The following is a 24,755-nucleotide window of genomic DNA, read 5'->3' as shown; positions in this document are numbered from 1 at the left end:
CCGGCGCATTGGTGCGAGTGGTTTATCCACACTTTCACCCTCTTGCGACCAACATTCACCTTCAAATACTTTTGTATGCTCTCATAATAATATTTCTTATTTGCGCTTTACGTTACCGAAATGACCCGGGTTTATATGCGGAAAGAGTTTTCACCCCAGCATATTTCCCGGACAGGCATTGGGAATGTTTATGTTGTTACAACAACTGATGAACCTCATATATCCGCAAATGTAAACAAAAAGTGAGAGCCACCCCCTCGGACTGTCAGCCCAGCGAGAGCAGGATAGCTGAGGAGAAGAAACTAAGATAATCAAGATATTATCACAGATGAAACTGAAGAGATCTAAAGTCTAATGTTGTTAACTCTGTTATCTCCCCTGGATTAGCAGAGAAATCTGACACTAAATTTAAATCTCGACTGGAGCTCTGCACATCCACAAAGCAACTGGTAAACCGTGTCCACCTCTTCTTGGTCTTGACAACTGCCAGATATTTCAGGCGCAAATCAAAGAGAGAATGCAAAGATATTTCATTTTTTCTCAGCTTAGATACCTTTACAACTTTTAAAAGGTTTCTTTCTTTTTATGGTATTGCTTCGTTGGTTGGTTGAAGGGCTGATTCACCAAGAATCCAATTAGTGCTTACGCACCATTTTTTTACCCCATCCTCGTTACCAACAAGTTATACGGACTGGATATAGAAGTAAAGGAATAGCTTCTATATATAGTCTGGGTAATTGAGAAACTTTATAAGGTTGTTTACGTGTATGCCGCCCAGCTCTTTGAGGTTTCTTGATTGCAACCAGTGGCGTGAATACCGATTCTCTAAGATTGTCATTCATGGCAGATCCCCCTCTTGCCTTCGTCCGCTTTTTCGTTTGCTTCAATGTTCCGATGTAACTGTCATCAACTTATTATTAATGAAATCAAGTCTCAGTGAAAACAACGATTTCACACTTAAAGAAAAATATTTTTCAATAGTCATAGGCATAAAAGTAGATTTTAAAAAGTATTGCGCATTCACTTTAAAAGCCAAAATGTCACTTATTATATAAAATATTTTGCAGTCTCTTTTTGTATTCGATTGCAATAATTAAACAATTATTGCTGAAAATTCCTAGAATCTCAAACACAATCACTACTCAAAACAAATTTAATTGGGGCGTGAACTTTCCACGAAGAATCCAACATTAATCAACAAGCGGGCAGACTCCACCCAAACGCAGGCGCAGTAGGTGGAAAAAAGAGCAGAATTTCTCTGCTAGAAGGAAGATATTCGTACAAATCTTTACCACATTCCAACGCACTTGTCATCATCACTATTCTGCGGAATTGAAATCTCCAAATTTATAGCAAACTTAATTTTTTATTTGTTTATTTTCTCATTCTTTTTCAAATTCTATTTATGTACCTCGCTATAAGAATTCCAAACGCTTTTGCCCCACCATCGCCTGTATGTTTAAACTTCCCCACACATATACATACATACATAGCTCATAGCCAATACTTAGCCACAAAATTAGTTTTAAAAATTGTTTGGTGTCATTATTAGAATCTTCGTATGAAATAAAGAACCAACTGATCACACGCATTGATCTATCCACTCTCCGGCCGTCGATCTACATAACTGTTCAACTATGCTGTTGTCATTTTTTCGATTTTATGCTCTTCGTTTCGTTCTGACTGAAATCATCACAACGACCTTGTGCCGCGTGCGCACACCCGTACATTTTTACTAAATCTTCCAGTGTTCTTTCTTAACTACTTCCTTTGACACGAGCTTTGGGTCTGCTTCGCCGTTTGCGGTGAGATACGAAGCGTGTAATTTGTATAGTTCAGGCGCCTGTAGTCACCCAGGTTTGTGTCCATATGTACTAAAGAAGTTTTGTCTTTTTTTTTTGGTTCTTTTTTTTCTTTTTTTGGTTGCGGAAGAAACCCACGAAGCTCGCTAATTCGCAAGCCGCAAGCTAGTTCAATGTACCAGCGGCGTAAGCTATGCTAAATAAAATGCTTTTATAAAAAATTAGCAATATTTTCATTTTCATCTCTACACAACTTCTAATTCTTTTGCTAATTATATACATACCGACAACATACGTGTAAACATGCATAAGCATAACTTTATTTTAAGGCATGTAGCTCATCCCACGAGTCTAAAAAAATACTCTTCAAAAGAGACCGAGAAAACCGGATGACAAGGTCGTTTGTTGGCCTACCCAAATATGCGAGGTGCTAAGTATACGCATACACACAAACGTATGCATGCATACATAGAATATGCTTAGAGAAATATTAGTTCAAGAAATTAGCATACTCGGGTAAATTACTTTCATTATGTGCAATTATAGTAAAGCCTGTCAGATTTTTGTTTTTGTCAGAGGTTAAGCATAAAAAATAAATATAAATATTAAGGACACACACGTCTGTTAGTATTTTGCCGAACTCCCTTCCCCTATTTGTGGCGTGCAGATTGATGTTGTTTCGAGGTTTGCCATTGCCTGCCGAGGGGTGACCGCTTCTAAAAAGAACTGAACCTACACACTCCCCAACGGTAGTCACGTACCAACCCACTCAGCTATGGTGGCCGAACATTGACCAAAAAGTTTCCAGAATATATTCAAAGAACTCCAAATACAAGTATATATGCATATATGTACATATATATATATTAGGGTGTCCCAAAAAAATTAAAGTGTTTTTTTTTAACGCATACCCTCTTATTTTGTTTGAATGGTCTCAAAACATCAAAAAATAAAGTTTCGTCTATTTAGAATCACGGCAACCCGTGCCGAGTTGCGCGGAAACCTAACGGTACTTGTATAGTATGGCGCGCGCGAAGTGTCGGATTGATTGCGTGTAATTACTTGTTTGTTTTATTAGTAATCGCGTTTTTTTCGTGTAGTCAACATGTCAGTGGAGTTACGAAGTTCCAACAAGGAGATATTTTTAATAGGGGACGTAAAACATCAAATTACCGGTTCTAAACTTCCCTCTAACGGGCAAGTACTGGCAGTTTTGTGCTATAATATTCGTGAAGTGAACTTAAGTGTCAATGAAAGTGCAAATCTCACAATTCGTGAGTGTATTATTTATTGGGAAAAGGCACATATACCGACCAGATCAATATCTAACTGGGTTAAGAAACTAGTTAACTTATACAGAGTTTGGAGAGAATTGCAAAAAAATGCGAAAAAAAACTCAAGAAGTGTTTGAACAGCGTCGACAGGAGTTTGTTTCAAACTTAAACAATTTGTTTGACATCGCACATGCCAATGCTCTTCAATCGATTAAAATAAATGAAGATAAGATCTTCTTACAGCGCCAAGGAGAACCAGGTCGGCCCGGTCACTTAGCCGGAGTGGACAAAAAACTAACAAAAAAAGAGGAAAGGACGCGCCTTAGAATCATCGAGGAGGAAAAGCGACGTGCTAAATATTTTGCATTCTTAGCACCATCAACATCATCTTGCGAACCACCACTAGAAAAGTCATCTTCTGATTCTGAAATAATAGAATTAGATCAGCCCGATAAAACTTCTATGTGGAAAAATATCATAACTCCCAAGTTAGTTGCCGCATTAGACAGGTGTCAGTTAAGTGTGAGGGATTCTGCCTTTATAATTGAAGCTACTATTGAGGTTCTGAGTCACAATACGGATGAATTCCCCATAAGCAAGTCCTCCATCCATAGAGTTCGTACGGAAATGCGAAAAGAACGGGCTGATTGATTTTCAAAACAAGGTCTCGAACACGGTAACTGTCCACTGGGACAGAAAACTGTTGCCAGCTCTAGATCCACGTAAAAGTAAAGAAGAACGCCTACCGGTAGTTATTACGTACGATAATAAAGGACAAATTATTGCTGTTCCTAAATTGGATAGCTCGACAGGAAGGGAACAGGCAGACGCAGTTTGGGATGCTATTACGAACTGGAACCTTGAAGACAAAGTGCAGATTCTCTGTTGTGATACTACTGCTTCTAACACAGGCCGCATAAATGGAGCATGTGTGCTTCTCGAAAAAAACTGGGTAGAGAAGTGCTTATTTTTGCTTGCCGTCATCACGTTTACGAATTAGTACTTAAAGGCGATCCCGAGAAAATACAAAGCTGTACAGAAAAGCTCTTGTTTTAATGTTTCGGAAATTGACAAACTGCTAAAATTGTACAAAGCTGATTTAACCAAAGAAATCGTTAGAGATTACTATCGCGAATTAATTGAGCTTTCAATTATATTTCATGGCGGAGATTCAGCGAAGGAATTTAAGATTCGGCCTCCAGGTGCTATGCACCAGGCTTGATGGATGGCGAGAGCCATTTATTTGATAAAAATATCGTTACTTAGCTCTCAATTCAGAATTTCAAACAAGGATAAGGCAGCTCTGTTGGACGTATGTCTGTTCATCGTGACATCCTACGTAAAACCCTGGCTCCAATGTAATTTGGCCGTAAAGGCGCCGTATCAGGATTTGTGTTTTTTGAAGGCCCTGAAAAATTAAGAAACAAAAGACAAAAGACAAAAGCATTTCAAAAGCAGCTTTGCAGAAGTTTTGCCAGCATTTGTGGTATTTGACAGATGAAGTATCTATTCTGGCTTTATTTGATGATGATGTCGATCTAGAAACTAAAGTAAAAGTGATTGCTAACTTAACTAGAGAAAACCCAACAGTCCACAATAAACGTTACATTGCATCCAAAGAAGAACTCTGTGGCCCACTTTTTGGTACGTTAATTAAGCTTTGATTTTGTTCTTTTACTAAGTTTGCTAATATGTATATTTGATAACTGATCTATCTGTTTTAATTTCAGAGAAAAACATTGATGACTTCGTCTCTGTCGAAAGCAAGTTCCTGTTTAATCGACTCCAGATTGATGACAGTTTTCTGGACAAGTGCCCCTCTTCGTGGTCAAATGATGATTCGTTTCTGCAGGCTAAAAGGAAGCTGCTAGGACCGAAAGCAGTTAATGATACGGCAGAAAGAGCGGTTAAGTTAATGCAAGACTTCCGTGGTTTGATTACTGTTCAAGAGGAGCAAAAACTATTTTTATTACGTTGCATACAAGTGCACAGACAGGTATATCCCGACTATAAAAAGCAAACTTTGAAAATAAAATTCGATGATTGATGTCCTTTTTATAATAAAAAGAAAATAAATACGAAATATGTGTTTTATTTTTACTTATTTACTTAATCTAAAAATTCAATTAAATTTTTCTCTATTGTGAGCCTATAGCTTTCATACTAACTTTTAATCTTAAAGTTTGACATCAAGTCGGCACGGGTTAATGGCATCCGATCTCAATAATATTTTATATTTAAGTTTTTAGAGTCAAATGGAAAAAAAATAAAGGGTATGCGTATTGAAATTCGGAAAAAAAAGTTCCCCCTTGTAGCCTGGGACACCCTAATATATATACTTGTATAAATGGCGCGTACACCCTTTTTGGGAGTTTGGCCGAGCTCCTCCTCCTATTTATCGTGTGCGTCTTGATGTTGTTCCACAAATGGAGGGGCCTATAGTTTCAAGCCGACTCCGAACGGCACATATTTTTATGAGGAGCTTTTTCATGGCAGAAATACACTTTCCTGCTGAGGGGCGAGCGCAATTAGAAAAATGGTTTCCTTAATTTTGGTGTTTCACCGAGATTCGAACCTATGCTCTCTCTGTGAATTCCGAATGGTAGTCACGCACCAACCCATTCGGGTGCGGCGGCTGCCAAATACAAGTACTTTCCTCAAAAATGATATTATCGTCTTCAAAGTACTCCCCATCAGCTGGAACGCACTTACGCCAGCGTTTTACTTAGCTCTCGAAACATTTCTGGAACTCTATGATATTTTCGATATGCCTGTCAAACCCACCTTTGATTTGTCCATTTCTTCATTTAAGCTGTCCTGGTAGTGGTTTTTTAACTCGTTCAATCAGAAAAAATCACAATGAGCCGTTACAGATGAGTTTGATGATGGATGGTATTCGTTTCGTTCTTCGTCAATAATTGACGGGTAGCGATGACACTGTGCGACGGTGCGTTATGATAGTGCCAAATCCACGACTTGTTTTCCCACAAATGCTTTCTTTTTGAGCGAATTGCCTCACGTAAACATCTCATACCACCCAAATAATTTTTTTCCTTGTTTACTCCACTCGGGAGCATAAGGCCTCGACAAGACTCAGTCTTACGTTGGTTGCGTTAATCTATTTTGCTTTCTGGCAGGGTAGGTGATTAGCCTGCCGTTACAAGTCCTAAGTAGTGGGAATGCCCACCTGTCGTTGCTCAGGAGCAACGACTTCTTACTGCTTAGAGCGCCATTTGTGTCTCACATTTTCATGGCAGAAGGATCGCATAGATTTTCTTGCTGACGCCACTGATGCAATGTGTAACTGTGTCTTTTTCTTTGTTTATTTGCTTGTTTTAGCAGCCACAATGCAAGTAATGCTCTGACTTTTGTGTGGGAGTAAGAATTGGAAGGATAAAGTTTTTGGGGTTGAGGAATGAGGTAGATTTTCTCAAGACGGCATAACTTTTAAATAAGTCAAGCAATGGCGATAGAATCTTGGCAGAAAAGTTAGAAAAGTCACAGATGTAGCAACCTAGGCTGGGTTAGGTAGTGCTGGCTGATCTGTAATAAGATCTCACATAGACCTCGAAGATATAATTTTATAAGCGGCAACCTAACAAAAACAACAAAGCATAACTCAAATCCGTTCACTTAGGGCGTCACCTGGCGGTTGTTCCGTGAACTTTTTGATCAATGATGTGAGACTTTCACGACTTTCAGGGGAGGAAGCACATTACAAAATACTCCTCTTACTGAAAAAAATATCCGAAACATATAAATATTTGTAACCTAACAACTTGGAAAAAAATTTGAAAAAATGTATGACAATTTAAAATTGTTTTTTCTAATCATACATTTTTTTTAATTTTTATATAAATTTATATAGTATTGTACCTTTCCAATAAGGTTTTTTTTGACAGGTCACGCCTGACTACTGTCAAACGACGACTGTCAGTACTCATTGACATTTCATAATGGAAAGACTTAAGTTGCGGCCATCATTTGAAAGGGATTATCTTTAAAAATAAATGTCATAAGTGATTCTATACAAAAATAATAAATATTGCCCAATAATTTAAATTTTGATAGTTTTATTTAAATTTGAAATCAGATACCTCTAAATTAATCCCCCTTTACAAAGACAAGCATAGACCTAAACTTAGCAACCATAAAGAATAACCCCCAAGTCATTATTTTCATAAATTTTTGTGTGGATGGTAGTGCCCAACTTGTAATCGAAATCAATCGCAGCTTTTCATGTACAGAAATAAGCGCTGGCATTTATCAAAGTTAAGAGGCAAGGAGTTATCATCACACCAAACTTCTAACCTTAACAAAGTTCATTTGAAGTTTCATGCAGTCAATTACGTTCTCTATACAACTGTAAATTTTCAAGTCATCTGTATGCACCAGACAACGCAATGTCAGCAAAACGTATAGATTAAGCACAATAATGGTAAGGTAACTTTGATGAAAAAAATTTTATATTGTTAATACGACCGAATTGAGCTTTAATAGTGAGATAAGATGCAAGTCACTTAAGTAAGCTGGATGAAGACCAATTGAACCATGTTTTTTAAGTTGGACACTATGACTGGCTCTAACGAACGAAAAGTCGATAAATATCAGATGACATTTTTGGTTTGTTTCAAATTGTTTTTATACAAAATTTCGGATTTTTTTATTTTTTATTTCCATTTTTAAATTACAATCAGTTAAATTTAACTCGGCGGCCGCCGTTCGGAGTCGGCTTGAAACTGTAGGTCCCTCCATTTGTGGAACAATATCAAGACGCACGCCACAAGTAGGAGGAGGAGCTCGGCCAAACACCCAGAAAGGGTGTACGCGCCAATAATATATGTATATAAATTTAAACAATAAATAATTGTTTGTAAAGTTATATTGGAATTTGCGAACGAAGTTGAATTCATAACAGTAAATCTACCCTCAACAAAGCCGTACTTATACGGCGATATGAGATCTGAAATTTGGAGGAGCATCAAATCATTTTTCAAAGAGTTTAGGTATTCTAGAGATTTTGCAAATCGAGCGATAGGTTTGGACATTTCGCACTCATTTCCGGAGCGGTGTAACCACCTGAAATATTTTTTTTTTTTTTTTCAACGCACCGTATTTTCCTCAAAAATGTGTACAAAAGAATACTAAAATAATTCAAATCAAGTGCAATTGCAGCTGCTCCTGCATGATTAGTACAAAAATAAAATCCTATAAAATAAATTTCCCTGAAATTATTACCTTGGCGTCCTGCTGAGCATCGTTGGCCACTTGCATTTTCTGGGCTGGCGCATGAACCGTAGCCAAACGCCGCAATGTTAATACTTCCAATACCATCACTGCACACAAGCGCAATTAATTTTGATTACAACGCGTGAACAAATTAATAATTTCCAATTATTAATATTATTTTAACACTAATTAAACGATTATTTGGCACATGAGCTGCAGCTAATAATTGAGGCCAATGCGAAATTGGTCTGAGGTTGGTTGCTTGGTATGGATGATTTATGTGGACAATAAACAAATGCTTAATATCAGCTCTGATAATTATGTAATTTATTTTTATTAACAAATTTATTTATTTTATGCAGCTATTTGCTGGATATTTAAGTAGATACTTACGGCCAGTAAGGCTGGCCGCTAATGCTATGAAATCTCAGAAAGAAATAAAAAAAAGTCACCATGACACAAGAAATCACAAATCCGCAGTTAGTTGATTGACCGATAGCAGTTCGCTTTTGGCCACAGTTCATTTATTCATGCACACGTTTTTCTAACGCTGTTTTTTCTATTTTTATTTATTTTTAATATTTTTTTATCTTAATGAAACGTGATGAATGATTGCTTCGGAGTTATTATGGCTCGCAGCTGATCGATGTGCATGATCGGCGACGTGTGACGTCACTTTCAGCCAACTGGTTAATTATTAAACATTTATTTTTCTTTAATTTAACGTTTGGTGAAATTCAAAATAGTAGTTATACACTTGAAAAAAATCTCCAAACATGCCAATGCGAACGCCGCTAACGAGTTACAGACAATCAACGCTGATCCAAACGCGCTACACTGCCCTTAATCGAGCACACGCACAAGCAAACAGAAAAATCACGATTGACAAATTTTTTAATTTCGCTTTTCAACGCAACATTTCTGCGCCAGATCGCTAAGCAGTGCGGAAAACAAATGTGTTTGATGATAGGCAACGCAATCGCGACAACTTTAGCTCGTAGGACTGCTAGACCCCGCTGCGGAACTACGAACTGGACGACCGCACAAGCTCGCTGACGGCACGGAAATAACACTTCAACAATGCTGGAAGCTTGCCTAAGAAGTGCTGAATAAATAAATGTTTCAACAGTAGTACTACAACAACAATAACAACAACACTAAAGTGGTATAAAGGAATATACATAAATAAAAAGAACAAGATCAATGGGGGAGCAGCAACAGCTGTGGTAAAGCCACTCACACACACACTCCGTCGGACGCGAGAGCATGGCTCGAGCTTTGCCCTACACACAGCTCTTACTCACTCTGTGCACATATGGGCGAAATATTAAATTGTGTCGATGCCTGTGACGCAGTCGTGATAATGCAGTAATTAATTGCGCGCTAGAAGAAAACTTCGTGTTCTTATTGTTGTTTTTTGTTTTTTAATAATTCTAATTAATGTTAGCAGCGCGGTGCTGCACTTTTCAACACCCGCCCCGACCACGCGGCACAACATATCAATACTTTTATGCACCAACAACACTGCTTCCGCCGCTTTATCGCCAATCATCGCCAATCACCGCCAGCTACTAAATGTTATTTATAATTATGATAATCTTTTTTCGGCTTATACATTTTTTGTTTGTTTTTTGTTTATTTAATTTAAAACAGTTTGGTTTTAGCGACCACGTAATCATTAACTTGAATACCATATTTTCGAAGGAAGCAATTTTTTTAAATCATAAAATGAGGATTATTCGCGCTCTTATTTTTTCATAATCATGTCACTCTTAGAATTTCGTTGAATGGCTTGTAATAAATTTTATTTTAGCCAATTTCATGACCTCATTATTCAGGGGAATGTAAGAAAGTAATGATGCTACTGGTGACGTTGTTGTGATTCGTAGTGGATGGGCGAGTGGTGATATGACGGCCCTACAGTTGGTCACTCAGCATGGATGGGAATAAGCTTTTTATTTATTTATTTCATTTATTATTTGTTTATTATTAATTTATCATTTATTATTATTAAATGAGACTGTGTCTGTAAGACTTTTTAGTCTTTTATAAAAGTGTGTATTTATATTGCTTTTACTTTGCCAATATTGGGTGCTTTCTTCCATACAAAAATATTGTCGAGCATTCATTATATGGAGGAAAAGCACAAGACTTCCAAAAAAAATTCAAAAATCAACACGGACCACTTTTAACTCGCACTTCAGTATAACAAAATTTAATGGGCATACCCAAAGTTTGATGAAATTAAAAATTTTTTTTTTTTCAAAGTTTCAGACTGCAATAAATTCAACCTTCAATAGGCTATAAAACTGCGTACTCGGATTTTTTATAAAAATTCTGATAAAAGTTCAACATTCTGATCAAAATTGGCTGATTTTTTTGTTTATTTGCTCAAGGTTTGAAACTTCAATTTATGTATATAGTTTTTGTAGGAGAATGACGGTACTTTATGAAAAAATACTAAACTTAGATAAAGAACACAAAAAGTGTCTGTTCTATTGCTATTTAACGGAGTATATGTATGTATATACAAGGTGGCGCAAAATTAATCACTCTAACGGAATATTTATAATTTGTGAAAGTGGTGTCACCCGTTCTGGGTGTACGGCCGAGCTCCTCCTCCTATTTGTGGCGTGCGTCTTGATGTTGTTCCACACAAATGGAGGGAAGGGGTGTCGTACTACAATCATATTTAACACTTGTGAATAAACTGTAGTATACAGACAGAGCAGCAGTGGAGAACTTAAGAATCAAAATAAAGATTTCCCGCACTCCGAATAATTTTTTTCAAAATGTTTTCAAATGTCACGTCACGTTGACATCAGAGTGGGAATGCGCATATCAGTGTGTTTAAAAAACTATGTTCCACAAACCTGAACCCGCTGGATGACGATATGGTCGACATATTCTGAAAAATATGTTTTATGCTTCATGGCAAAATAGTTTATGTGTCGATATACTCGGGCTCACGCTCGACAGTGCGAGTAAACGCTACTCATTTGATAGTTCTGTTCGAAAATTGGCGAACAAACTCAAGAGTTCGACTGTAAGCCCACTCAAATAGTTTTGATTTCAGACTATGTGGTTGTGATTTAGCGGCCCGTGGAACTTTTGAGCTTATTTGAGTATTTCACTGAGTATTTTGTTTTTTTAGCACATTGCCCAGATATTAGTTCATGTTGGCCATAAGCCACACCATTCATGTTTGGAAAATTTCCTTATAATCATAATTATTTTTTTTGTTGTTTTCTCTACTGATTTGATGTACTTGTAGTGCTGTATCTGTGTAAATATTCTTAAATGCTAGGTGTAGAGATCAACATGTTGTGGCGCCTACCTCCTAACGCAATATCTTGTAATTGGCTTACGAATTAGTAGAAGAAGTGCCAGCGACAGCTCTTGAAAATAAATTATAAGCGGGTGATACATACAAATTTCCGAGTATCGAAATATCTGCGCAGCACGAGCCCATTAAAAAGTCATGTAATTCTAATTAAAATTACAGCTAGCTTTACAGCAGTTAACGAAGCAAATTTGCATTAAATATTTTTGATTGCCACTAATGCCTGGAAACGTTAAAAAATGATTAGTTTCATTAGTGTGTTTGTGTGTGCGTATGTTTGTGTGTGCTGTGAAAGTTACGAAAGTGGCTGGCTAATTAAAGGAACCATTGGAAAATTAGTGCGTGTTTTTGGAACTGACAACCTCTACATTCCTCAATTACTTCTTCTGTTGATTGGAGTAACTGCATATTTCTTTTATTATTATATTTAAGCTTCTTGCTTGATTTTTTTTTCTTAATTTTCTACTTTTTCTGTATGAATGAGTTGTCACTTTTAATATTTTTTAAAATCATACCGAAATTCTTTGGACGCCACATTTTGACAATTAACAATGACGCCTTGCCTTGCGCTTTCTTTTTTCACATACTCGCTGCGTATTTTTCTTCTATTTTCTTATTTTACTTGATATATTTTTATTATTTTTTTTTTTATTTTATTTACTTATTTTCTTTTGCATTCTCCATTATTTTACCGCTTGAGCATCACTAAGCCTCTTCATTCAACCGCCTGTCTGTTCGGGGATCGTCTGCGCCACATCACTCATACTCTCCACGGTCTCATATGAGTATGAATGTCACTCAGTCAGTCAGCGCGTCAGCCAAGCATTCAGCCATGCGTTTTCAATTTCGTAGATCACATCCATGTCTTTAGTTGGATAATCCTCTGTCATTGTAAGTAGGCCTATGGCTAATTGGATGTGGGTCTTATTTGTTTTGGATTTCATAGCTTGTTTACTTGCTCGTTAATTTTTTTCACCCTCAAAAGTTGGCTGCTTATTTACAAAGACATTTGTTTTTTTTTTTTTTATTGGCGCCCAGGCGGTGTAACCTTGTAAATTTGTTGCAGAAGAAACGCAGCTGCCGGAAACGATCAACGGTCATGCAGATCACCAAACAAACCTATCCCAGCATCATAACGCGGCACGTCAGCTCAAATCGCCAGACATCATATCACATCCAGTGGAATCGGCATGATTTGCCGTACAAAGAAGTTTTTATTCTTAAGAATCAGATGTGCGTATGTTTGCTTTGTTCTGGACACTCTAGCTGCGCGGGGCGCCATTTCTGGTGTACTCATGTACACATTTTTTCATATTTTTTATGCAATGAATTTTCACATCTTCCATTTTTTCCTACAACCATCGCCCTTTGCAGCACTTCAATTGTTTATTTACATTTTGTATATTTCGACTTTTGCCATCAATATTTCGTTGGCCGAAAAAAATGTTATTTACTATATTTACATATGACATAAGTTACATACGCACCGCTCGCACATTATTGGCTGGTACTGTTGCCCTATAAATCTCAATATTTTCGCTTGTTTCCGCTTTTCATTTTTTGGAGCAGGTGTTTTTCGTCTTTAGAGTTTCATGTTCAATTGATTACTTTTGAATTCTTTTACAATTTGTTATGCATTTTCTGAATTTTGAGTAATATTGGGAAATCTTTATTTTAAAAATTATGCTTTTCCTGTAAAACCATTTTTTCGCACATTTCTCTAGAAATTTTTGCTGCGAGTCTAATAGAGCTGCCTGATGAAGGCACACAGCGGAGGACTAAATACAATAACAAAGTACTGAGCTGAAAAGCACGTGGATCACGTCAAGAGAGATTACGGTAGGTGCTAACTTCCTGAAACTTTCAAAAAATCGATTCTTATGGCTAGAAATGCCAAATAATTAGAGAAGTAATGATAATTTATTTGATAAGACACAATTTCATATAATGAAATGCTTCCAATATCTTTTTTAACTTTCTTTCTGAACTTTCCTTCAAGATAAGAGCTTCTGGTGATTTCTGCATAATAATCTACGAGAAAAAGCTTTGAATTATGACACTCTTGCAGGAAATAAGCAATCTTCGTTTTTATAGTGTCATGCTCTACCTGTTACCAATAGACTTACAACTATGACGAACAGCAACGAAGAAAGTGCTGTTCGGAATGCTAGGATGTTTGGTCATAGTAATATTTTAAACAGCCAAAAGCTTACCAGTAATTTATCAGATTTTACTACCGCTACCCTATTTGAATTCAGTAGTCAAAGAGAACACATTCGAACTTTGCACTGACGGATCGAAGATGGACTGCGGCTTAGACGCCGGTGCGTATTCGAAAGATCTCAACACTTCCAAGTCTTTTTGCCTATAACCAATTCAAAAATCGTCAGGCAGTGCAAAGAAGAACTTAATGTTTTAGCGCATACGAGAGGCATCACTCTCATCTGGGTACCTGGCCATAAGAACATAAAAGGAAATGAGATGTTGAATTGGTAAGACAGGAGGCATCTTACTATAACCAATCCGAAACGATAGAAATAGGCTGTCCCCAAGACGTGCGCAAAAGAGAGATCTTCTAGCTATTCCAGAGAATGAATGGATACCTGCAAAAAACTAAGCAAACATGGTCTAATTTCAACAAATCAAGAACTGACGAGTTGTTAAGAAACGAGGAAACATATTCAGAATTACATCAACAATAACCGGTCATTGACCTTTAGGAGACCATGCCAGGAAGATAGGGTGGCCGTGCAACGATAGATGTAGAAGATGCAATCAAAAAGAATCTAAAGACACAGCCTTTTACTAGCTATATGACATAGAATGCTGGGGGAATTCTCGATGGTTAACTTAAAAGAATCCACTATCACCATGACATTATAAAGAGAGGTCTAGACCACCCTGCTCTTCTGGAAAAAATTTATTTTAAATTTCCAACAAGAGAACTTCAAAATTTTACTTATCCTACACTTTTGATGGAAGTAATAACAAAACAAATTATACATGAAACGCACCAATTGCTCGCGCACTCAACGAATTCTACCAGATCTCATTTCTTCATTTGTCTTTGTCTAATGCTTAAATTAACCTTCTAAAATTTTGTATATAACTTATTTAATTTGTGTGTCTGTAAGAATTCGTTGTTCATAGATTTTATATATGAAAATGAGATATAAATAAATAAATAAATAAAATAAAAAAAATGTCAAACATACATTTCCTGTATGTCCCCATGACTTAAAAATACGGCCGGCAGTTATAAAAATTCCCTGTCGTTTTTCATAAATTGATATGATTTGATAAAAAGTACAGTACAGTGAAACTCACTCCTAAGAGGACACTCTCAGTCGCAGGCTTTTTGTTCGGTTAAGGGGAGAACTGCATACCAATTATGTTTGAATTGTTCAGAAACCATCCTGGTTTTTTGACTAAAATTCACTAGTACTCGGGCTTCGAAACACCGGGCACCAAATAATAGAATGCCTCTCGACAGGCAAGCCTGTGCTAGCAAAAAATTTCCCCAAGAGCTTCTTAAAAGCGTCTGCAGGCAACATAAAACTGTGTGTGCCTCCATTTGTGCAAAAACATATAGAAGGAATACCTCGGCCAAAAAACCAGCCAAGGATGTCAGCGCTAATTATACTTATATAGTATATACTCGCACATTCAGCGTCAAAAGAGTGTGCACACCATATATTGCCTAGTTTTGACTACTTATTTATTGACTTTGTAATTTCAATTACTGTTTTATAAAAATAGAGTTCATACTACAACAACTGCTATATAAAGCAAAGTTTTCAACTTTGTATAATTGTCAGAATTTTTAGAATAATTTCGGGTACGCAGTCTTATAGATCATTGAATTTGGGTATAATAAAGTGTAAGTTTCTAATAGATCAAAATCGCACTAATTTTTTAGATTTTTTTTCAAAAGCGATCTTCTGCATTTTCTCCATTTAACGCCTACTGCACAGTTTTTGTATATGAAAAAAAACACCCAACACCGTCAGCAGAAAAAATTTTCAAAATCAGTGTAAATTGTATTCAGCGCAGACATTTTGATCAATTTAGAGAACACCGTCCAAATCACATGCCAAATCGAGTACATTCTTAAATTTAGCATAGACTGCCTAGGGAATGTAATCTTCGGAACCGACATTGGGAAGATTTTTTTTGAATTCTGTCCGTTTATAGAAATATTTTTTTGTCAAAATAATTTGAAATATAGTGGCGCGTGTCAGGTTATTGGAATAATATTTGTATGAAAAAATTAACGAGAAATCTGTGGCCACCTAATTTGTACGCCCATTGAAGCTGTCCGGTTATAAGGACTGTCCACAATGAGGAATTTTACTGTACTGCTATTAATGATATTGTTTGTTTATTTTATTACCAAGTACTATTTCAGATTTACTGTTACCTGTTATTTGTTGGAAGTGGTTGGCTTGGAAGCCTGGAGCGATTGATAGCCAACAGAAAGTAAATCTTAAGTACCCACGCCAACTTAAAATACTCCACAGAGTTAAGTACCTTTTGATTTTTATTGTAATGGTAAGTTGTCAATGAGGTATGGCGAAAACGCAAATAGTAAAATGGTAGTAGGTAAGAAAAAAATATATAAAAAATTAAAAAAAATTAATAAAGAGAAAAATATTAACAAAAAGTGGCGTTGGTGGTGTTTGACTGCTGCTGGTACTTGATAAAGACTCGCTTTGCAAACTTATTTGCGCTGATTCTTGTTAGAAAAACTAGTTTTTCTGCTGTGTTGTCTATATTTGACCCAATTTCCAACACATGAGCAATAATATTTTCTTAACACATTTTGGCTTAAGTAGCGCGTTGAAGTACTTACAGTAAAATTGTGGAAGCAACCGATTGTGGGTTAACACAAAGTGTAAGATATGTGAGTGTGTACAAACCTGCAAGAGAGAAGAAGACAATTATAGTTATTAGTAAGTAAAAACAATTAGTAATTAAAAAAAAGTACAATATTAAATAAATGCAAATACTTAATTTGAAAATAATTAATAAAAATTATTTATTACAATTTTAGTATTTTACTAACTTATGCCAAAATTTCGTTCAAAAAACAACGCAAAGTGAAATGTATTTAGTATCGAAGAGTAATATTAAATACGCACGATTATCGAGTGAATGGTAAAAACATCATATTTTTTTTTTTTTTTTTTTTTGAAATTCATTACATTTTTGTTACATCTATTAGTTTTACAGCAAAAAATGTACAAATAAAAGACTAAAATGTTGCTCTCTCCACATGCTGCATTCGAGATGAGGTTTTTCAACTGCAATAAACACCAACTGTGATGCCTTCTCTTTCGAATGCAGAAGCTCTCGCTTTTTTAAAGAAATCAATTGCGTTGCTTACTTTATTACTAATAATAGCTATAGCGCCGCCTGGTGGTGCTTACTTTAATGGAACAAAAGTCATCAACTTGATTCTACATTTACACATTGGATTATATTAGTAACCCTGACCTTTTTTGAATTCCGAAAATCTCGAAGTATATACAAATCATCGTGTCAACTTATAAAGGCGGCCAATGATGGCTGGGCTATACACAAAGAATAAACGACTAAAGGTGCTGCTGCTCAAAATGGCCAAACAGATAAATTTTGCTAAAAATTTGTTCCTTAGAGGGCTGAATCCTTGGTATTCGGATTTGTTTTCTTTTTTTTGGTTTTTTCGATCAAATTAAGTCGGAAATGGGGCTAACATTTTTTTCCGAAGCAGTTCAACCATACCAAATACGTCTATATTTCGGAGAACAAAATTTTTTATTTGTATCCTCTCAAAAAGCACTGGTCGACGCAGCCAAGCATATGTCGGGCATGACGCACAGAAAAGTAGCACGATTCGCTAAAATGCGTTGGGGAATTGACTCACGAGCTTAATAGGTTGTCACTTCTCATCCGTATGCTTTAGCTGGTCATCTACCGGAAGTCTAATAGCTAACTAAGTAAAATTATGGACGAGTAAGTACGGGATTGTTTGTTTATTCATTTAAATTTAGCTCAATTTAGGGTGCCTGATTGAGTTTTCACAGGCTCCCCAGATAAGTGAGTCCACCGAGTGTGTGTGTCTAGCCAAGGTAGGATTCTTTTAAGTCTCATCATTGCTGGCCAGTTTCATTTTCTGCTCAAACGAACCTACAGACTTGTTTGTCAGCAATATTTCCTTCAATGCCAAGGTGACGTACTACTAAAAGATATTCCAAATTTTATTGACCATACCAAAGTACTTCAGTTTACAGTTACTTGTCTGCCAAGCATCTCTTAGCATTCACTAAGTTGATTGAAGGTAGCTTTGCAGGTTAGCGTTAGGCGAGTATTGCAGAAATACGTATCCCTTTAGGGCGCATTGTATCTTTCTTCTTATGGATTGCCGCGATAACCGCTTAAGCAAGTTTGGCTGAATTGCACAAAGCGCGCCAGTCGTTTCTTTCTCGTGCTAAGCGGAGCCAGTTGAAAACACCAAGTGAAGCTAAGTCCTTCTCTACCTAATCTTTTCAACGCAGATAAGTCCTTCCTCTTCCTCTGCTACCAGCAGCTGCCACCGCGTTGAATACTTTATCTTTCTTCTGGCGAGCCCTATTACTGATATATTTCTATACCTAAAAAAATTACACTTTTGACCTTGCCATACCTCTAGGTCAGCTATGAATCACCAAAAATTTTCTTCAGCAACTATGTGGCTAAAATTCTTAGACATACATATAAATATATAATTGTTTATTCGAATTACTTAAATTCCACTCATTTATTTATAAACTTAAATAATTATTTAAGAAAATGTAATTTCTTCTTACTTTGTTTGTTTTCCTTGGGGTTGTTGGTTTTTTTTTTCGACCCCCTCTAAACTACATACATACATATGCATGTACGTATATATGAGTACCACTTTCAGTTTAGCTGTATTTTACCATAAATTATCCACTTTAAGTACCTACCCAGTACTATGTTTTTCAGCAGCTATTTTTGCCTTCTCTATGCAAGTTTTCGCAGCCAGTCGAATTCTCAGTCGGCAAGGCAAATTTAGCACTTTTCTACATACAATGTATCCAGTACATATAAATAATTAAGAAATTCCTTTCTTCTCCATTCTAATTACCTAAACATTTTAAACGCAGCGCGCTAAGTGGCTTATGTACTCTCGCATACCAGGGCGTTAATTTATGGGCGTACATCAAACCTTCATTGAAAGCGAAAATTATAGCAGCTGGGAATTATGGCAACTTGAGCAAAAAGTGAAAATTTTATATTTATCTACAAAGTAGTCGAAGTTGCAACCAAATTTACTGCTCAACTTTTGAGATATCGCCACTTACATAAGCAGATGCAATTTGTTTCCTGAAATCGGTGTAAGAAAAGGTAGGTAAATGAGCGCCCCAAGTATTAATTTGATAGAATGAAACTCATTTGGAAGTGGCCGGAACCTAAATATTATATTTTCGTCCTCTTGCAATTTCCGACTTTGGTAAAGTATTCTCTGAATACGTAGTAAAAATATTTCTGGAGCAGACCTTACCTTCCCTACGATTTGAAGCCCCTGTTCCCCCTACAATTATAATTCTCGGCTAAAGCTAATTAATGTAGAATCTCGGTGAAATAGAAGAACAGTTCTTTCACTTTCGTTTATTTTTAGTGCTGTTAATGGCATCGTTGACTTGAACGGATAAGCTTTAATGTTCAACAAAGAAGTCTTCGCATTGCTTACCTCCTTTATGGGAAGAACTTTAAGACTAGATTTGTGAGTAATGCTCCCATCGCTCGCGCTTTTAGAGACTATAATTCATTATTAAATTTCAGCTTAATTTCGCTTTATTTAAATCTAATTTAGTAAAAATTTTAAATTTAGTTGCATTTTTCGAATTTGTAATTTGCACTGTAGATTATTAAATAAATAAACATTGACTAGAAATCTACTATACTGAGAAAACGAACCACTCCAAGGCATTTGGCTTCAGAGCCAGCCAAAGCTAGCTAGCATCTGTTCGCGAGTAGGAGTGGCAGCAAGCCAACGGGGGCCCTAATTCCCAACGTGTACACATGTGTTTCCCAACAAAAAGCATCAGCTTCTGGTTTTATATCAGATCTGTGATCTTCCACGTAAAAACTATGAATGAAAAGTAGCAAAAAGCTGCCTCCCTTCGTTTAACTTCCAGTACAACTTCTACGGGACTGCAGTTTTAGGTCATTTGCCTAGAGTATTCAGTTCCCCGTAGAGATGGTGCCTCCGCTCATTAGCTTCACGTCCTTTTAAAAGCAACGACTGGAGTCATGATGAAGAGCATTCAGAAGATGCGACCAATTTCAGACTGTTAAGCGGCTCTGAGCGACTTTGAAGTAATCAGTGCTGACTTTCTGACATGTGACATGATGTGACAGCGGTTTGTTTACGACAAAACTGAGATTGTGTTGGTGATGTACGAAAACATCAACGCAGGCTCAAATTACTGTTTGCCGTATGAACGACGATTGATTGGACGAGTGAAAGAATACGTAAGAAAGGAGCGGGCACAATTCTGCTGCCGATCCCCTATGATGTGGTAGCCGAAAGTACTCTTAAACGTTTGCTTTGGATAGCCCAGCTATGTAATCTGGTATCCTTGGACAAAGCTCGGTTCTATGTACACTCAGGAGTTAATCACGAGTTCTGTTGTGGACTGGAAATTAAAATCAACATCGGAGTAAGCGAGGAAGGGGTATTGGGTCCAAAAGTTCAATGTCTTATGCACTGCGCTGCTGGTCGAAATCGCCAGATATCGAACCAGGATAGCCTATTGCATCTGATTTGAGCATAAAGTATGGTGTATGGGGGGACAAAATGCGAATTATGTGAAAGTGAAGAATATGGGACTATTTTTTTGGGAAGAACAGCGTTTTGGGTCTGCAAAAGTGGCAAAAAAAAGTCCACCAAAAAGTAAAGAACTAGCAGAAAGTCTTAATACCAAAGTGAATTCTTATAAAAATGAGACTGAAGGACTGGTTGCCGACGACCAAAGCATTCTTATATTACAAAAGTATATTTGAATGTCAGAATATGTGTATGTACGTGCTTAGAAAAGTGGCAACAAATTTAGATATTTTAATATTATTGTTATTTAGAAAATCTATTTTAGGTATAAAGCTTTTTAGTATTTACTGTTACAAAATCAAAATCGTGTTCCTCAATTTGCCACTCCATTAGCGTTTTTAAATTTAATAGGCTTCAAGTTGTGTAGAATTATTTATATATTTAATTATAAACGCTCTTGCCCCTGACAGGCAGTTCAGTTTATTTATTAAGCAAATTAGTGCCCGCGCATTAGTGGCAAATTTGCATTTAATAGTAATTTATTTTAATTTATATTTTTTTCTCTCATAATTGCAGGCGAAGCATATCGAAGCTTCCGTAACCCAGTCTGCTTGTGCGTGGCATATTAGCCGATCGACAGATAAATTTTGAGTTCGGTCACTACCTCTGAAAAATAACTGGAAATCGGCGATGGTAAATCTTGAAGAGTTGACTTTTGCCAAAATGTGCTTCTCCTAAAAGCCGTAGAGTTCCTTAAAACCGTATAGCCCTGTGCTGCGTTCGAAATTAGTCGAAATTCTCTCTCGATTGCATCCGAATACTTCGATATGAGGTTCGCTTGGGTTCCCAGCCACAAGAGCATAGAAGGAAACTGCTGGGTTGATGAGCTGTCTAGACAGGGTCCTGGGGCCCGGCTTCATCACAAAACGAGAGGATTGGGGTTCCCTTGAGAACATGTGGTCTACTCCTGGACATCGCGTCAACTCAACGAGCGCTGGGCTAGTGCACAAACGTGCAAAGTCGCGAGCTCTATCTGGCCACGGGTAGATTAGGGGCGTTCGAGGCAACTTCTAAGGCTAACAAAGCCGCAGCTCTCGAGTTTTGGGGGTCTCCTTACCGGACATAGTCCATTTGGGGTCCATGCGATAAGACTTGGGATTGCTTCAAGTCCTTCCTGCAGAAGATGTTTGTGGGATGAGGTGGAATCATCTCAGCTCCTTCTTCTCAGCTGAACTAAGGCCATAAATTGGGCTCGTCGGTTACAATGTTAAATTCGGGGTCGTGAAGAACAAATGGAAATAACGCAGTCTCATCTCCATAGTTGAAGCTTGGCTCCAGAAAAACAAAGGGAAAGGAAAGGGAATTTGGTGGTGCACGGAAACAAAACGAACTACCTCCAGTCATCAAACAAATAGTCGAATCGCGTATTAGCACCCACGTGACTGTTTACAGTTATGAATTCGAGATTTTAATAGACTTCTTTTATCTATAAACCAGCACTGAACCACCGATAGCCATGTCAGTATTGATACTTCTCTCTATTTGCTTGCAATAGAGACATAGACCTACCGTAGTACGGCTACGTACTAACGAGTAATACACTTTTCCGATATCTGGTCAGATGTATGTAGAAAGTGATAGCCAATATGTCTGAAAACTGGTTAGCTAAAGGATAAATGTGGAGGTAATTACCCCCAACTTCTCTTTAAACAGGTCGTAGAAGAAGCCTGAGCCCAGATTACGATTAAGAGCTTCCAACACTAACCAGATTTGCGATTTTATTAGCTTTAAAAGCCACAACTCGACAGTCTCTGATCTACCAGCGCTTACCTGGTTAAGAGCTTCTACCACTCACAAAGGTTGTGGTTTTATTATCTTAAGAAGCTTCAACTCGACAGCCTCTGGTCTACCGGCGGCCACCTGTTTAAGAACAGCCTACAAGTAGGGTCACGCTCACTGTTAGCTGTTAAGCAAAAGACACGTTGTTTAACGTTAGGCGGTTCACGATTTATTGAATGTAATAACAAAAGTAGCATAAGGTTAGAGTATAATATTGGAAAGTGATAACGGATAAACATAGTGGAGAATTAGGGTTGTACTTAACTTAGTATATAATCTTACATATACATTAGGGTCGCACTTAACATATTATAGTATATGATCTTACATACTCCGGCTCAACCATAATTCACACCATTTTTGAAAAAAATGTATAACTAAACAATTTCATTGAATTCTATATCTATACTGATCAATAACTTTTTACACAACTTTTCATGTTTGATTTTACTTAAACTTTTCGTAAAACCATCTGCTACATTATCTGTAGTGGAAACATATTCAATTTTTAATTCTTTTAGACTACATTGTTCTTTAATATAGTGAAACTGAATATCTATATGTTTGATCCTTTTCTTAGTTGACTCGTTCTTCGCCAGAAATGCAGCTCCTTGATTGTCACAGTAGATGACCGTTGGAAACTCTCTTAGCAAATTTCGTTGAAACATAACTTCTTTCGCCGCTTGACACATAGAAATGTATTCAGCTTCAGTTGAGCTCAAGGCTATTACTTGGTGCTTCTTAGATTCCCATTGTATCGGTCCATTTCCAAACATAAACACAAAACCACTGCATGATTTTCTATCTGAAGCATCAGATGCCCAATCGAAATCTGAGTAACATACAAACTCATCAGAATTTGAATATCGCAAACTCATGTTAACAGTGTGTTTTAAATAACGTAAAATATGCTTCGCCACAAGAAAGTGTTCGTGGTGAGCATGGCTGCAAAACTGCGACAGCTTCGAAACAGTAAACGAAATATCAGGCTTTGAAATAATTGACAAATAAGTTAAGGCACCCATTAACGAGTGAAACTTTTTAGTATAGTCTCCGACACAGTTAAGATTGGAGCATTTCTGTAATACACACCCACTAGGAATCGGTGTAACCGCAGATTTACAATCTGACGTAACCCATTCATCGAGCAACTTTTCGATGTACAACTTTTGATGAATTTTAATTTCACCCCGAATTCCATCTCTTTCGATTTGCATTCCAAGGTAGTGCTGTATTGGACCTCTATCTACAGCTTGTACGATTTCATTCAATTTATTTAAAATATTCTTAATTGATTCTCTCGAACTACTAGCAACTATTAAATCATCGACGTAGACGCCTATTATATTGATATCTTTAAGACTTATTTTATAAAAAACGCAGCAGTCTGACTTCGACCGATTAAATCCCATTTTCATTAATACATATATCATTTATTTTTTCTGACTAATCTCTGCCCGCCTGCTTTAAGCCATAAATCGACTTTTTAATTGACAAACGCTTTGCGGATTTTCTTGGTCTTCAAACATTATCGGTTGACGCATATATACTTCTTCTTTTAGTTCACCATTTAAATAGGCTGCAGTTATATCAAAGTGGTGAACCAAAAGCTGATGTTTAACTGAGAGAGCTTATACTAATCGAACAGTAACATGGCTCACAACAGGTGAGTACGTATCAAAATAATCTATATTTTCTCGCTGAGAACAACCTTGAGCACAAGACGGGCTTTATACTTCTCAACACTCCCATCAGTCTTTCTCTTTGTTGCGAAAACCCATTTGCAATCTATAACATTTTTGTTCTCTGGCAGGTCTACTAAATCCCATGTATTATTATTCATTAAAGTTGACATTTCCAATTCCATAGCATTTTTCCAATGCAATGCAGTTTTACAGCTTAAAGCTTGTTTTGTGGTAATCGGATCATTCTTTACGCAAGAAACTGAATTTAAAACATTCACACATGGATCAATTGCAAATATTTTACGTGGTCTTCCAACAGTACCATTTCTTAAAATCTTCGGTCTTCCTCTTTTGATACGCCCTTGAGGATTCACAATTTGTTCTGGATCGGAATCACCATCTTCATTTTGTTCAGATGGTACAACCTCATCTTCCTTATCATGACCACTATAAGTAGGAACCTCACTTATATTATCTTTGTCTTGCTGATTAAACAATAGTAATGTATCATTGTACGATAATTCGTCATTTTTAACAGTAGTAAACAGTAAACGTCTGCTCAAAAATATAACGTCTCTTGCCACGATAATAGATTTCGTACGAACATCATAAAGTCTGTATGCCTTGCAGCCTCGTGCATACCCTACAAATTTAACAATATCACCTTTCCGTTCAAATTTCGATTTGCCAAGTTTCTTATTTAATGCGACCGTCAGTCGCCAGCATAACTTCATCACTGCATTCTCTTAATTTGACGAAAAAATGTTT

The 24,755-nt window shown here is 36.8% G+C and overlaps 2 protein-coding genes across 2 annotated transcripts in view; both read right to left on the bottom strand.

The window, feature by feature from the left end:
* LOC128862100 (A disintegrin and metalloproteinase with thrombospondin motifs 9) overlaps window positions 1–16,517 on the bottom strand; it is a 163,374-nt gene extending 146,857 nt beyond the window's left edge. Inside the window, exon 1 of the mRNA XM_054100547.1 lies at window positions 16,501–16,517. The gene's annotated coding sequence lies outside the window, so the exon portion shown is untranslated. The remainder of the gene's footprint in view (window positions 1–16,500) is intronic.
* Window positions 16,518–23,989: 7,472 nt separating this feature from the next.
* The window catches only part of LOC128861235 (putative uncharacterized protein DDB_G0293878), a 53,126-nt gene continuing 52,360 nt past the window's right edge, over window positions 23,990–24,755 (bottom strand). Inside the window, exon 3 of the mRNA XM_054099210.1 lies at window positions 23,990–24,472. Coding sequence (XP_053955185.1) covers window positions 23,990–24,472 — 483 coding nt within the window. The remainder of the gene's footprint in view (window positions 24,473–24,755) is intronic.

This window comes from Anastrepha ludens, chromosome 2 (genome assembly GCF_028408465.1).
Source record: "Anastrepha ludens isolate Willacy chromosome 2, idAnaLude1.1, whole genome shotgun sequence".
NCBI lineage: Eukaryota > Metazoa > Arthropoda > Insecta > Diptera > Tephritidae > Anastrepha > Anastrepha ludens.
The sequence above is the reverse complement of the archived record's forward strand: the minus strand, read 5'-3'. Positions and strand labels throughout refer to the sequence as shown.